At 35.7% G+C, this 12,553-nt stretch overlaps 1 protein-coding gene across 1 annotated transcript in view; it reads left to right on the top strand.

The window, feature by feature from the left end:
* The window catches only part of Ppp4r3b (protein phosphatase 4 regulatory subunit 3B), a 21,335-nt gene extending 10,169 nt beyond the window's left edge, over positions 1-11,166 (top strand). Inside the window, exons 6-10 of the mRNA XM_055628750.1 lie at positions 811-980; positions 2,585-2,724; positions 3,441-3,625; positions 5,603-5,805; positions 9,618-11,166. Of these exons, the coding sequence (XP_055484725.1) occupies positions 811-980; positions 2,585-2,724; positions 3,441-3,625; positions 5,603-5,805; positions 9,618-9,713 (794 nt within the window). The 3' untranslated portion in view covers positions 9,714-11,166. The remainder of the gene's footprint in view (positions 1-810; positions 981-2,584; positions 2,725-3,440; positions 3,626-5,602; positions 5,806-9,617) is intronic.
* The last annotated feature ends 1,387 nt before the right edge of the window (positions 11,167-12,553 follow it).

The following is a 12,553-nucleotide window of genomic DNA, read 5'->3' as shown; positions in this document are numbered from 1 at the left end:
TTGCAGTGTTTGATATCATGTAAGCATTTTAGCAATAATGCTCCTAATTTTATTTAACCAGTAAAAGCTAATTTAAAAAGGGAATGCCTTTTTAATATCCTAAGATGAAATGCCAACTTACAGTGCTTAGTTATTGCTCTGGCTTTTTCTTGTTGTTGTCGTTGTTAGCAAATACAATCTGATCTGCCGTAGTTCGTACATAAATGGTAGACAAAGAAGTATTGTCCTAATGTGAAAGTAGTATTGATTCAAAAGTTAGTTTTCCAAGGCAAGAGAAGCAAGAATAGTAAATCTATAACCTTCATTGAAAAAGTCTTAAAAGTTTGTCTGTTCCTTTGATTGTATTTTAAGAAAATAAAAAACAAACATCTGCCCCCATAGAATCCTTTCCTCGAAATGCAATAGGCAATAGGCTGCATCATACCTGTGCCCGCCAAGCGCCTAATTCTAACTTTCTTTACTGCAACACTTACCCTGCTCTAAGTATTGCTTTGCAGTACATTTTATAGGTCCTGGGTTTTTTTAATTATTCTGTTTAGTTATCATTGATATGTATGTGTATGGTGTTAGAGGATAAACTTGTGGAGTCAGTTCTTTTCCTTCCGCTTTCACAAGGGTTCTGGGTATTGAATTCTAGTTTCTCTGCTGTGCCAAGTCAGTTGTCATTCCTAAAATTTTTATTTCAAAACCCAATTTTTTATTTTGTACCATTTTACTCATTATTTTAGAAAGATTTAAACATTGCTTTATGCCAAAATCTATAAAATAATGTTGGTAAATTCATTAGCCTCTTACTTATTTTCTAATTAGGTGCTCTTCGCTTTATGAGGCGAATAATTGGCCTGAAAGATGAATTTTATAATCGTTACATCACCAAAGGAAATCTTTTTGAACCAGTTGTAAATGCCCTTTTGGATAATGGAACGCGGTACAATCTATTAAATTCAGCTGTTATTGAACTGTTTGAATTTATAAGAGTGGTAAGTTTATATTAAAGATCTCTTAGTAGTCATATGTAAACAACTAATTTTATATAAAAGTAAATAATTGGGTGTAATAAGATTGATTTCTTCATTCCTGTTTTCCTGAAATTATTTATTCTTTGTGTCTTAAAATCTATTTCTAATAAACTGAAATTTTTAAAATCACTTTTTTATTCTTATACATAGGCAATAGTTGAATGGTAGTAGTGTCTTTTATGTGGGGAGGGTTACTGTTGGGGATCATATATGGATCCTTCTTTCTATGTGGTAGGTAAGCTATACTAAGTCACTCCCTAAATCACTATTGAAAATTATGAAATTTAAAAGTGAAATTCAAGAGATTTGTAATTCGTATTTGCTCATTTTTCTCAGCTCTGTTTTTCTTGGGGAAGTGTCTTAGGATCATGCATGGCATTTTGAACATTTCAATCAAGCAAGGCATTCTTGTGATTTATTATGAAAAAGTTTTTTATCATAGGAGTAATAATAAAAAAATACAAAAATTACAATTTTTTTTCAGTAAAAGTTTATACAAAATACCTAAGCAGTGGGCTGGAAGTTTAGAATTTAAACTATAAGAGAACTGGGAAGTTGAAAGTAGTCCAGCTGCCTTTTATTGTAGACAAGGGAACTGAGACAGCAGAAGTGAGTCGGTCACCTGTTAAACTCATTCAGCGCTTCCACTGTCCTGGCACTGTCACACAGATTTCTCTTAAAAGAGCTGGAGAGAGCAGTGCGCAAATAATAAGAGATAAGCTAGTTTTCTGAGAGTTGCCACTTGCCAAGAGTATGATTCTTGAGGAGATGAAGAGGAGAGACACATGATTTTAGCTTGGAAAACAAGCAGCAGAGTTGATTACCTCAGCCGCTGTCTGTCCTAGTGACTCGGAGTGTTTCATAAGCTTTCTCATTGGACTTACTTTATTCCTTTACCGTTTTTGTGAGATGCTGATAAAATGAATCCAGCACACAAGAGTTTACATTGTTTTCTTCTGAAAATTGATAAACTGAACACACTGACTCTTCAGCTTTAACGTGTCTTTGTTCTGTGTGCAACAGTCTACTGCCAAAATAGAAAGCACAGAGTGCCAGTTAGGCAGTGTATCCGTGTACACGACCCAATCAAAGAAGCCTGTGCTCGTTAGCTACTACCCTATTTCTGACAGCAGTTAACCAGGAAATAACTAACATTTACTGGACATAGGGGCTTAACATCTGTCTCTAAGAAGCTCTGAAGGCCTAAATTTTGTCTTTTTGTGAAATAGGTATAGCTTATTTTATAGGATTGTGATAATCTTATATGAAATTGTGAAAGTGTTCTTTAAATTATAAAATACTGTATAAAGCACTAAGACATAAACTAAATCCATTGCTTTTCAAATGTTCCTTATAGCCCCCTAAAGGGCTCCAGTGAATTGCCTCTCCTTGTTCAAGTTTTCTGTGGAGTCCTGTCCTGGCTCATGTGTAAGGAATCTAGGACATTTATTTTTAGAAGGTGATTTTGAAAAACCTTTTTTGATCAACTTTGGAACTATACAAGTTTTTGTTTTTCTCAACAAGTATTATATTGTTTTATAAATATGGATTTTGTGCCTGTACAGGAAGATATCAAGTCTCTTACTGCACATATAGTTGAAAACTTTTACAAAGCACTTGAATCGATTGAATATGTTCAGACTTTCAAAGGATTGAAGACTAAATATGAACAAGAAAAAGACAGACAAAATCAGAAACTGAACAGGTATTGTTTTAAGTATATTACATTTTTTTTAATATTTATTTATTCATTATGTATACATTCTTCTGTCTGCATGTACACCTGCACCAGATCTCATTACAGATGGTTGTGAGCCACCATGTGGTTGCTGGGAATTGAACTCAGGACCTTTGGAAGAACAGTCAGTGCTCCTAACCTCTGAGCCATCTCTCCAGCCCCCAGTATATTACATTTGTAGCAAGCAAAATTAAGTATAAAATTGTCCACTGTTTAGATCTTATCATGTGAAATTTTCTTTATTAGCACAGCATAAGGTAAGCTGTCTTCCTGCCCCATCCGTTATATGATGACTTGATATAGTTACTGTATATAGTAACTCAGGATGGATTTTGTTGTTGTTGTTTTGGGGTTTTTTTGGTTTTGGTTTTTTGGGTTTTTTTTTTTTTTTTTTTTTGAGACTGGGTTTCTCTGTGTATCCCTGGCTGTCCTAGAACTCTTTTTATAGACCATGCTGATCTTGAACTTACAGAGAGCCAACTCAGGATGGACTCTTAATTTAGTTTATAACATGCAAAGACATTTGAAGAATTCTCTAACGACATCTTACATGATGGCTGAGATTATTTTGATATACTGTACATCCTTAAGTATTAATTCATCTTGGTTTTTCATCCTTCCCAAATTTTATCTGGTCATGACCTTGTAGTTATTCCTCAACATCTGTGATATATTTCTTACAGTGTACCATCTATATTGCGTAGTAACCGATATCGCAGAGATGCAAAAGCCTTGGAAGAGGATGAAGAAATGTGGTTTAATGAAGATGATGAAGACGAAGGAAAGGCAACTGTAACGCCAGTTGAAAAATCTAAAACTGAAGATGACTTTCCAGATAGTTATGAAAAATTTATGGAAACTAAAAAAGGTACTAAGATCCTGAACTTTCATATATTATCACCTCTCGCTTATACTTATATAGCCTGAATTTGATCCTTAGCACTATACATACACACAGATACACAAACCATAATAATAGATAACTTGTTTGGAAAACTGGCCAAGGTTTGTAAAACAAGAAGCATAGAGTTCTATGCTGAACTGTACCCTTTTAAAATTATCCACATATTCCAAATTGTTTTGGATGTTCACATTTAAAATCTTTTCCTTGAAACCTGGTGGATTTGATGCTATTCATTTTGGGTTTAGAAATTTTCAGTTTATAATATTATGTAAAACAAGGTCTCAATATATATCCTCATTCTGGCCTAGAACTCATGGTCACTCAACCTCAGTTTCTTAAATTCTGGGCTTACACTGTGTCACACACCTAGCCTCTGTTTAGAACTTGTTGTGTACTTACACTTCTCTGAACAGACCAGTCTTGGCTTTGTTTCTATACTAAAAGTTCATTGAAGATTTCCATTATGATTAAATTGTTTCAGGGTTTCTATTATTAAGTAACTGAAGACTATAACTGTAGAAGCATAGGATACTCCCATCTCTCATATTTACTGGTGAGCAAACTGGACTCAAAGATGTAACTTTGCTCTTTGAAACTTCAGCTATTATTAAAGTTGCTTAACAATATAATAGGGTGAGCTAGGCATGGTGGCACACACCATTAATCCCAGCACTTTGGAGGCAGAGGCAGGTTCAAGGCCAGCTGAGGCTGTTACCCAGAGAAACCCTGTTTTTTGTTATTTGTTTGTTTGTTTGTTTTAAAGATGTAATAGGGAAAAGCTAGGCATGTTGGTGAATGGTGAATACGTGTAATCCCAGCATTGTTGGGCTGAGGCAGTAGAAGCACTGTGAGCTCGAGGCCAGGCTGTACTGCATAGGAAGGAAGACCTTGTGTCCAAAAAAGCAAATTGAACCCAGGCATGCTGGCACCCTCTCATGACTCCAGCACTCAAGAGGTAGAGGTAGGAAGGTTAGAAATTGAAGGTGATCCTCAGTTTCAAAGCAAGTTTGAGACTAGCCTAAGCTATATTAGACATTCACTGCCTCAGAGGGGGAAGGGCTGAATTTTCCTATTGTATAGGACTAAGCTATAGCTAGTATCTTTCAAGAGAAATAATCACTTTAATTTTGTGCCTTAAAGAACATTGGCTTGCAAATACCATTTGAATGTGACTTTTTATACAGGCATTTCTTCTTAGAAAACTGAATTGACTTGGTATAATTTCTTTCAGCTATGAGTCTAACTCATTTCCTATTCATTAGTTGCATGAGTTCCCCCTAAGGGTAACAAAGAACCTGCTGGTATTCTATTTATGTATAATTTCTAGCTCTTGAACCCAGGGCCTTGAGCATGCTTGGCTAGTGAGTACTGTACCACTGAGCTATATATCCCCATCCAGAACAGGTGCTTTTTAGCAGACAAATTATTTCCCCTTCAGTCTGTAGAAATATTGCCTTCAATTTGTCATAAAAAGCAGAAAGCATGTCTTAAGTATTGAACCCATTGTTCAATGAATGCTATTAGGAAATGTGTCAAAATAAAGTTAACCAAACTTTAAATGGAATTGGACACTTCTGCAATAAAAGAAACAACTAATGGAACTTGGAGATTTTAGAGAGTAAGAGACTAGGGTACTTGAAGAGTTGTCTTTAGGTATTTGAAATGGTGACTTTTTTTGTGGGGGGGTCAAGAACTGTAGAGTCAGTGAGTGGAAGACAGTGATAGAAATCAAACTGCTGGTAGCTTTCAAGTAAACAGTGAGATAAATAGGATGTAAGATAGTTGGTTCTCTTGATTTCACGTTCCTAAGAGTCTGACCAACAGAAATATGTACGCGTCTTGTAACTCTTAGAAATCTAAGGCAAATTTGTGTGCTGTCACTTTGATAGATGCTTTGATTTAGCAGTATTTAATATAGGCTCAATTTTACTTTTGCTTTAGCAAAAGAAAGTGAAGACAAGGAAAACCTTCCCAAAAGGACATCTTCTGGTGGCTTCAAATTTACTTTCTCCCATTCCCCCAGTGCTGCTAATGGAACAAACAGTACCAATAGTAAGTCTGTAGTGGCTCAGACAACACCAGCAAGTTCTAATGGGTCCTCTTCCAAAACAACAAACTTGGCTGCATCAATGACAGCCACTAAGGTATGTGAAAGAAGCACTACGCACAAACTTTGCTCTATGTACTGAAGATGACTTAGATAAAAGTTTCACAGAATGAATAGGTTGTTGTCATCAGTGCCTGACTCCCAGCCGTGTATGCAAACTCCTCGTTTATCTTGAATATTACGGAAATTTTAGGATAAACAATTTTTTCTCTTGCTAGGACTTTTGTTTTATTTAAAGCATATTGGTCATTTTATTTAGCTATATGTGAGCATCTTCCCCCTCTCCCTGCAAGTACCAAGCTCTCTATTGTGCTATTTAAATTGTTCCCATTACTTCACTGATCTATTAGTGTTACATTTTAAAGTATTTTTGTTGAATAAGTTATGAATGGTATATCTTCATACACATTGTTAAATTCTTCAAAGGTCTGTGCCAGTTTTTATTCCCACAAGCAGTGTATGAGTGTTCCTGGTACAGCATTAACAGTATTGTTAAAAGTATTTTTCATCTTCACCAGTTGGGTAAAGGTGTATCCTCTGTCTTTCCCTATTATGTATCTCCTGTCAGTAGTAACGTTGAGTTTGCTTTTCTGTTTTGCTTTTTTCTTTTGTGTTTTATAGTGCCCTGTAAATTTGGTTTATGTTTTTCTTAATTTGCATGATTTTTCAGTTAAGGTTTAGCCTTTCTATAATTTTCATAGCAAATTTTCATTGGTTTAATGTTATACTCAAGTTTATATTTTGAACTTTTTCATTTGTGTACTTTTTTTAACCTTTACAAATCTCATACATGAAACCATCCTTTTCCCCCAGAAAAGGAATGATTAGCTTTAAGAAGCATAAATATAGTTAAACTGCTGGTATAGGATTGGGGCGGGGGGGTTGTATGTAACCATAGTATAAAACCTAATTTGAATCAATATGAGCACTAACATTAAAAAAATAAAAATAAAAATGGCCGGGCATTGTGTTGTGGCAGACTCCCTTAAAAATCCCAGAACTTTGGATGCAGAGGCAGATCAGGGCCCTGCTTTTGAGGCCAGCCTGGTCTGGTTAGTGAGTTCCAAGCCAGCCAGAGCTATCTAAAAATAAAATAAAAACCAAAAAGAAGACCCAGCTAAAGAAAAATCATCTTTTTTTAAAGTCTGACTTTACTGTAAGCCATCTATTCAGCACTGTGGTGGTTAAAGCTTTGGTTAAAGTAGTATCTTCAGTGAGATCCAGGCACATTTTGCATATTCTTCTCACTAACGACTCAGCATTTAAGTCTCGTAATCCCAGCATTTTGACCAGTTTTCCATCCTGTTTGCAGCTTGACTTCTTACAGAATGTGTGGTGTCTTCATCAGTAACATGACAACTGACAGTATTGCTTTGGGGGTCTCAGAAACCTCACCACTTGTAAGGGGTATAGAAAAGGAAGAATTTTTTTCTCCCTGCAACAGAGTAAATTATAACCAAGTATAGTTTGAAGAATGCAAGGATGTTTTACCATATAACAGGAAATATAAAGAGGTAGTTTGGGTCATTCAGTAAATGTACTAATCAATATCTTACAATCAGGGTTAAATAATAGCAGTGACAGCAGCAACCTGTCTTGTTTCTGATTGAATGGGAATGACCCTAATATTTGTTAAATACAAAACCAACTTTCGCTGTTAAGACAGGTAGAATGTTAAGAAATTGTCCATTTGTTTCTATTTTATTTAGTAATTGTATTTGGAAATAGGGTCATAAATACAAATTCTATACACACATCTGAAATGATACATGTAAAGTTCACATTGCCAGTACACTTAAAACTGCAAGAAAGTCTGGTCATTTTCGACAGTAGGGGTTAGTTAGGCATCTTTTAAAGTTCTACCGGCAGTCTTTAAACTTTCTGTCTTGGAAAACTTACAGAAAGTAAAATGCAGGGTTTCCTTCCTCATTTTATAGCAGAAGTGGTGTTTGTTGTAGCATACACCAATAGTTTCCCATTCTGGTTTTGTTATTTTGACACAGGATTTTACAGTCGTGTTCCAGACTAGATTCCAACTCATATCTTTATGCCTCTTTAGGTCTCCAGAGTGCTTGACTTACAGACATGTTTCACAAGACATGTTATAATTCTGATTCTACAAACATTCTTTCCCATAGAAAGGAGATGTTTTATACTAAACAAAGTATTTTTGTCTTTACAGCTTTCATATTTTATCTTTTAATATCACTAGTAGCTGATATCTGTGCAGCCTGCAACTGTAGCAGTTAAACTGATAATGAAATTGGAAGCCACTGCTGAAGAATCAGCTCCTATTGAGAAATAGAGTCATAATTATAATGTTAGAATTTTGTGAACAAATTGACTTGTATGTGCATTGTTTTTTCGTGTGAAACTTTATAGTGATAGTGAAACTTTGCTTTCTAAGAATATCACTATTTTTATCTGTTGCCCCAGAAGATGTAGAACAAATACATTTTGGAATCTGACAGCATCAGTGGGGTGAAAAATAAATTTGTACTTCCCAGAAGGAAAAAAAAAAAAAAAAACTTATCTGGAAGAATAAGAAATTAAACTCAAGAAAACAGCTGGCCAGTGAGTAGCTCAGCTAATCAACCCAGAAAGTGCCATCCAATAATAAAAGAGCAGAAAATTTTCTAAAACAAAGAACAAATGTTTAATTTCAGAAGGGTGAGAATAAAACCCACAAGTAGCCAGGCATGGGTTATACATGCCTATAATCCCAGCAGTTGAAAGTCTGTGCTACATAGTGAGTTCTCATCTCTTGTCTCAAAACAAAACACACCACCAAAGCTGGGTGTGATAACTCCTTCTGCAGTCCAAGCTGTTCACAGGCTGCCAGGCAGAAATACCATGAGTCCTGAAGTTCTCAGGAATTGGGGCAGAAGGGGAAGAATGGCAGGTTTCAAAGGTATGAGAGATCACTAGAAAAAATTCTTTGGGGTCTGAAGGGATGGCCCTTAAGTTAAGAGCACTGGCTGCTCTTCAGTAGGATCCAGGTTCAATTCCTAGCACCCACAAAGCAGCTCACACCTGACTGTAATTCCAGTTCCAGAGTACCTGACACCCTCGCCCAGACACACATGTAGGCAAAACACCAATGTACATAAAATAAAAATAACTCATTAAATTTTTTTAAAAGAAAAATTCTTTTCAACAAATATTACATATTGATAACCACATGCAAGATAGATGTTGGACTCATTTGATACAAAACTTAGAAGACCTAAACATAAATATAAAGCTCTCAGAAAACAGGAATAAATGTTCATGATCTTGAGTAGAGTATATAATATCCAAAGCATAATGACAAAAAAAGAGAGAGATGTCATTCTGATTAGAAATGACACTAGTATAAAGTAAAAAGATAGACCACAACTTGGGGTGCTGCTTGCATACCCTGTAAGAAGTGGGGTCCAGAGTATATCAAGAGATGAGTCTTACCAGAAATATCAAACCCCAAAGGATGTAATGCAGACATTTCTCTAAAGAAAAAGTATATACTTCGTAAAATAAATTCATGAGAAAACTAGAGACTTGTCAGATGGTAACAGAAAAAAATAAAGTCAATCTCCTAGTGACATTTTGTTAAATTGAATTCTGAAGTTTCATTAAAAACCCAACAAACAACAGAAATGCTGAGGGGGAGACTGCCAGCAGTAGTATTCAGTAAATGACTATAATCTAAGCAATTCCTTCCTTAACTTCAAATGTCTTTCTATCAGATACACTATTTAGAAAAATGGCTTCTAATACCACTTCATGACTGTATTTGTACCATGCTTTCTTTCGTGCTAATCTGGTTTATTTTAGGTTATATATGCTAAAATGTTTTTCATTCTTCAATAGGGAAGTTTGGTTGGCTTAGTGGACTACCCAGATGATGAAGAAGAAGATGAGGAGGAAGAATCATCCCCCAGGAAAAGACCTCGACTTGGCTCATAGAATACTTGCTAGGGGACTCCAACACATGGTCTTACTAAAACGCTGCAGCTGCTCACTGAGCTCAAGTCTGACGGAAAGCTTTCTATGGAACTTAACACACACAGAGTAGCAGAGACTCAGTTACCAGGTAGGAAAGTGTAGTTGTGTAAGAAACCAGGCTTCCCAAGAACTTAATTGTTTCCTAGTAATTAAACGCTTTGCCTTTCGGGCTATCCAAAAAAAAAAAAAAACAAAAGAGAGAGCGAGATGATAATTGGAGCCTGGGTGAAAGCTTCCCATCAAGGGAAGTCTCCGGTTTAGGGGAGGAAGGTTGATTTAAGACAGGGTTGCTCCGGGGAGTCCAACCTAGAGAGACTTGTGAGACTTCAGTACCCAATAACATTGCTTGTATAATGGTGCTGGCCATGTTTTAATCAGTTGCCTCTTTTTAAAAGAAACTTCTATGTAAAACAAATTAAACTGTCATTAGAAATGAAGTTACGTTATTGGGACCATTTCTTTAAGGATATCACAGAAGTCAGTTTTTGGTGTTTGACGGACATGCACCCTAGAACAGCACACACCAATTCCTCTATACCAAGAACTTCTAATACATTAAACAACAAAAAAGCTGGGTTCCAAATGGATAGTTTTCTTAATAGATCTTCAATGTCAGCATTTTTAGAGGTAACAGCAGCCAAGAAACACAACAGCAGTGTTCTGAAATGGTCCTCTTCAGAAAAACTCAGGAGTGGCTGTGTTTCCAGTGAATCACTTTCTACTGTCTCAGTCAAGTTAGGTCTGGGTCTCCTCAGAGCTGCTGACAAATATATAAAAACCAATAAAGAATGGTGCTGAGTTACATGGCATTTACTATCTAGAAGTCATTTGATCCTAGAGGTTACCTAAGTGTCAGAGTCACATGCAGATGGGAAGCTTTTCCATGGACAAGGGGGTAACATGAAAGCTGCTTTTTTAACAGATTTAAAAAGCACATTCCATGTTCGTAAATGAATTTAAAATAATTGGGGCAAACTATTAAGAGCTTTTATTTTTAGAACAAGTTAATTGTAAATATTTTAATGTTAGTTTGCTCATCTATGATGTGAGATCATTGCTGAGATAAGAAAAATGACCCCAAACTACAATTTAATGCATTGAGGAAAAATTCTAAAAATAGTAATTTCAGCTCCAGTCTTTAGATCAGCTTTGTAATGTGTTATGGGTCCATTTTTCCTGGAATAGCTTAAAAGCAGTTTCCTGTGTTGGAGATTTTGGAGTTAATTTTAATTTGGGCTATTGTTTGGAAAAGATGGGCTGTCTGTGTAGATATGAAGTATAGTTTTTCCATAAAACAGATGTTTATTTTGTATTAAAAATACCACTGTACTTGTTTTACACCATTTGTATACATGTGGTGATATTAATGCTAAACTGTAAAATTCAGGAATTAAAATGTGACCCTGTAATTCCATGATTGAGGCTTCTGTTTGTTTTGTTGTAAATATAAAGTAAACTTTTATTTTTGAGATATATCTAGTTTACATTATCTTTTTAAAGCCTATAGAATCTATAAAGATTTTAAATGCAGAAAGTTTTAAATGCAAGAGTCAAGCCTGCTTTAAGTATCACTTAAAGAGGTAAATCCTGGGCAAACAGAACTGCATGAAGCCGTTCTCGCTACTAAACAAAGGTGCACATACAACAAGCCTCCATGTCGTATCACAGATGAACCAAGATACTTTTCAACCAACATCAGTAAGTTACTGTAGGAGTGGGCATTCTTTCAAGAAAGTTTTATCAAGCCTCTTCCACCTTAGTGCTTAGAATCTAAGCAGCCCTGACCTATAAACTGTTCTGTTAATTCTTTTATTATATATCTTTAAGTTTACAGTCTTGTACTTTGTAAAGACTTGCTTAAAATTTCCTTTCTAAGGAACTTCAAACTCTAAGTCATTATGGGAGGTGTTTCTTACAGCAGAAATATGAGTGCTTTCTTGAGATAAAAGGGCAACAGTTGTATAATGCATATGTTCACCCACATGACAAAAGGATCCTTGGAAGGCACAGCTGAGAAGATTCCATATTAGCTGCCGTCCTGAGTGACGACTCATGCAGTGAGGTGCTGATAGCATTGTCTCCACTCAGCTAGTTCAAGCCCGAGCACACATTTGTATGCCTTAGGTCCTAAAAATATCTGTAAACATATACCTAATAAACTATTTTTAATAAAAAGTTATGTGAAACAGATTTACGTGTTTTAATCACTGGTTTTTCTACAGGTTGAAGGTTGGAGCTTAAAAGTACAATTTTAGATTCAAGAAGGTAAGATGAAGTTTTAAGTGGGTAAAGGACTTGCTGGCAAGCCTGAGTGTGACCCATGGAACTGAACACAGTACAAGATTGCCCAACTTCCACAGGCACACGGCGGCACACATCTGTACACATACTTACGCACACAAAGTGTTTGCTTGCGGTTTTTGTTTTTAAGAAAAAGGAAACTGTTCAATAAATAGAGAAGGATGGGTACAAATTGTAACTGCAAATTTTTGAAGGCACAATCGTTTTGAGTACCTTTAAGCAAAGAGACTAGAAAAAAATTCCCAGGGCCATAGAGACACCAACACTCAGTTGATCCTTTTGTCTGTTTTTATAACAACTTTTGTAGAAAAGGTAATAATTTTTTACATTTCCCACATTTATTTTCCAAGTCTTGTTTGTCCTGCTTCAAATAATAAAACTCCTTACCATTGTCCATGAAACCCTTTGGATTGCTTCAAATCTGGTAAACCCCAAACTACCCTAACCCACTATCACCTTTCATACGCTATCCCTCCTATTCATGTATGTTCTGGTTCAGC

Source organism: Psammomys obesus, unplaced genomic scaffold (genome assembly GCF_907164565.1).
Source record: "Psammomys obesus unplaced genomic scaffold, mPsaObe1.curated_primary_1811, whole genome shotgun sequence".
Lineage (NCBI taxonomy): Eukaryota > Metazoa > Chordata > Mammalia > Rodentia > Muridae > Psammomys > Psammomys obesus.
Note: the sequence above shows the minus strand (reverse complement) of the source record. Positions and strands in the feature narration are given on the sequence as shown.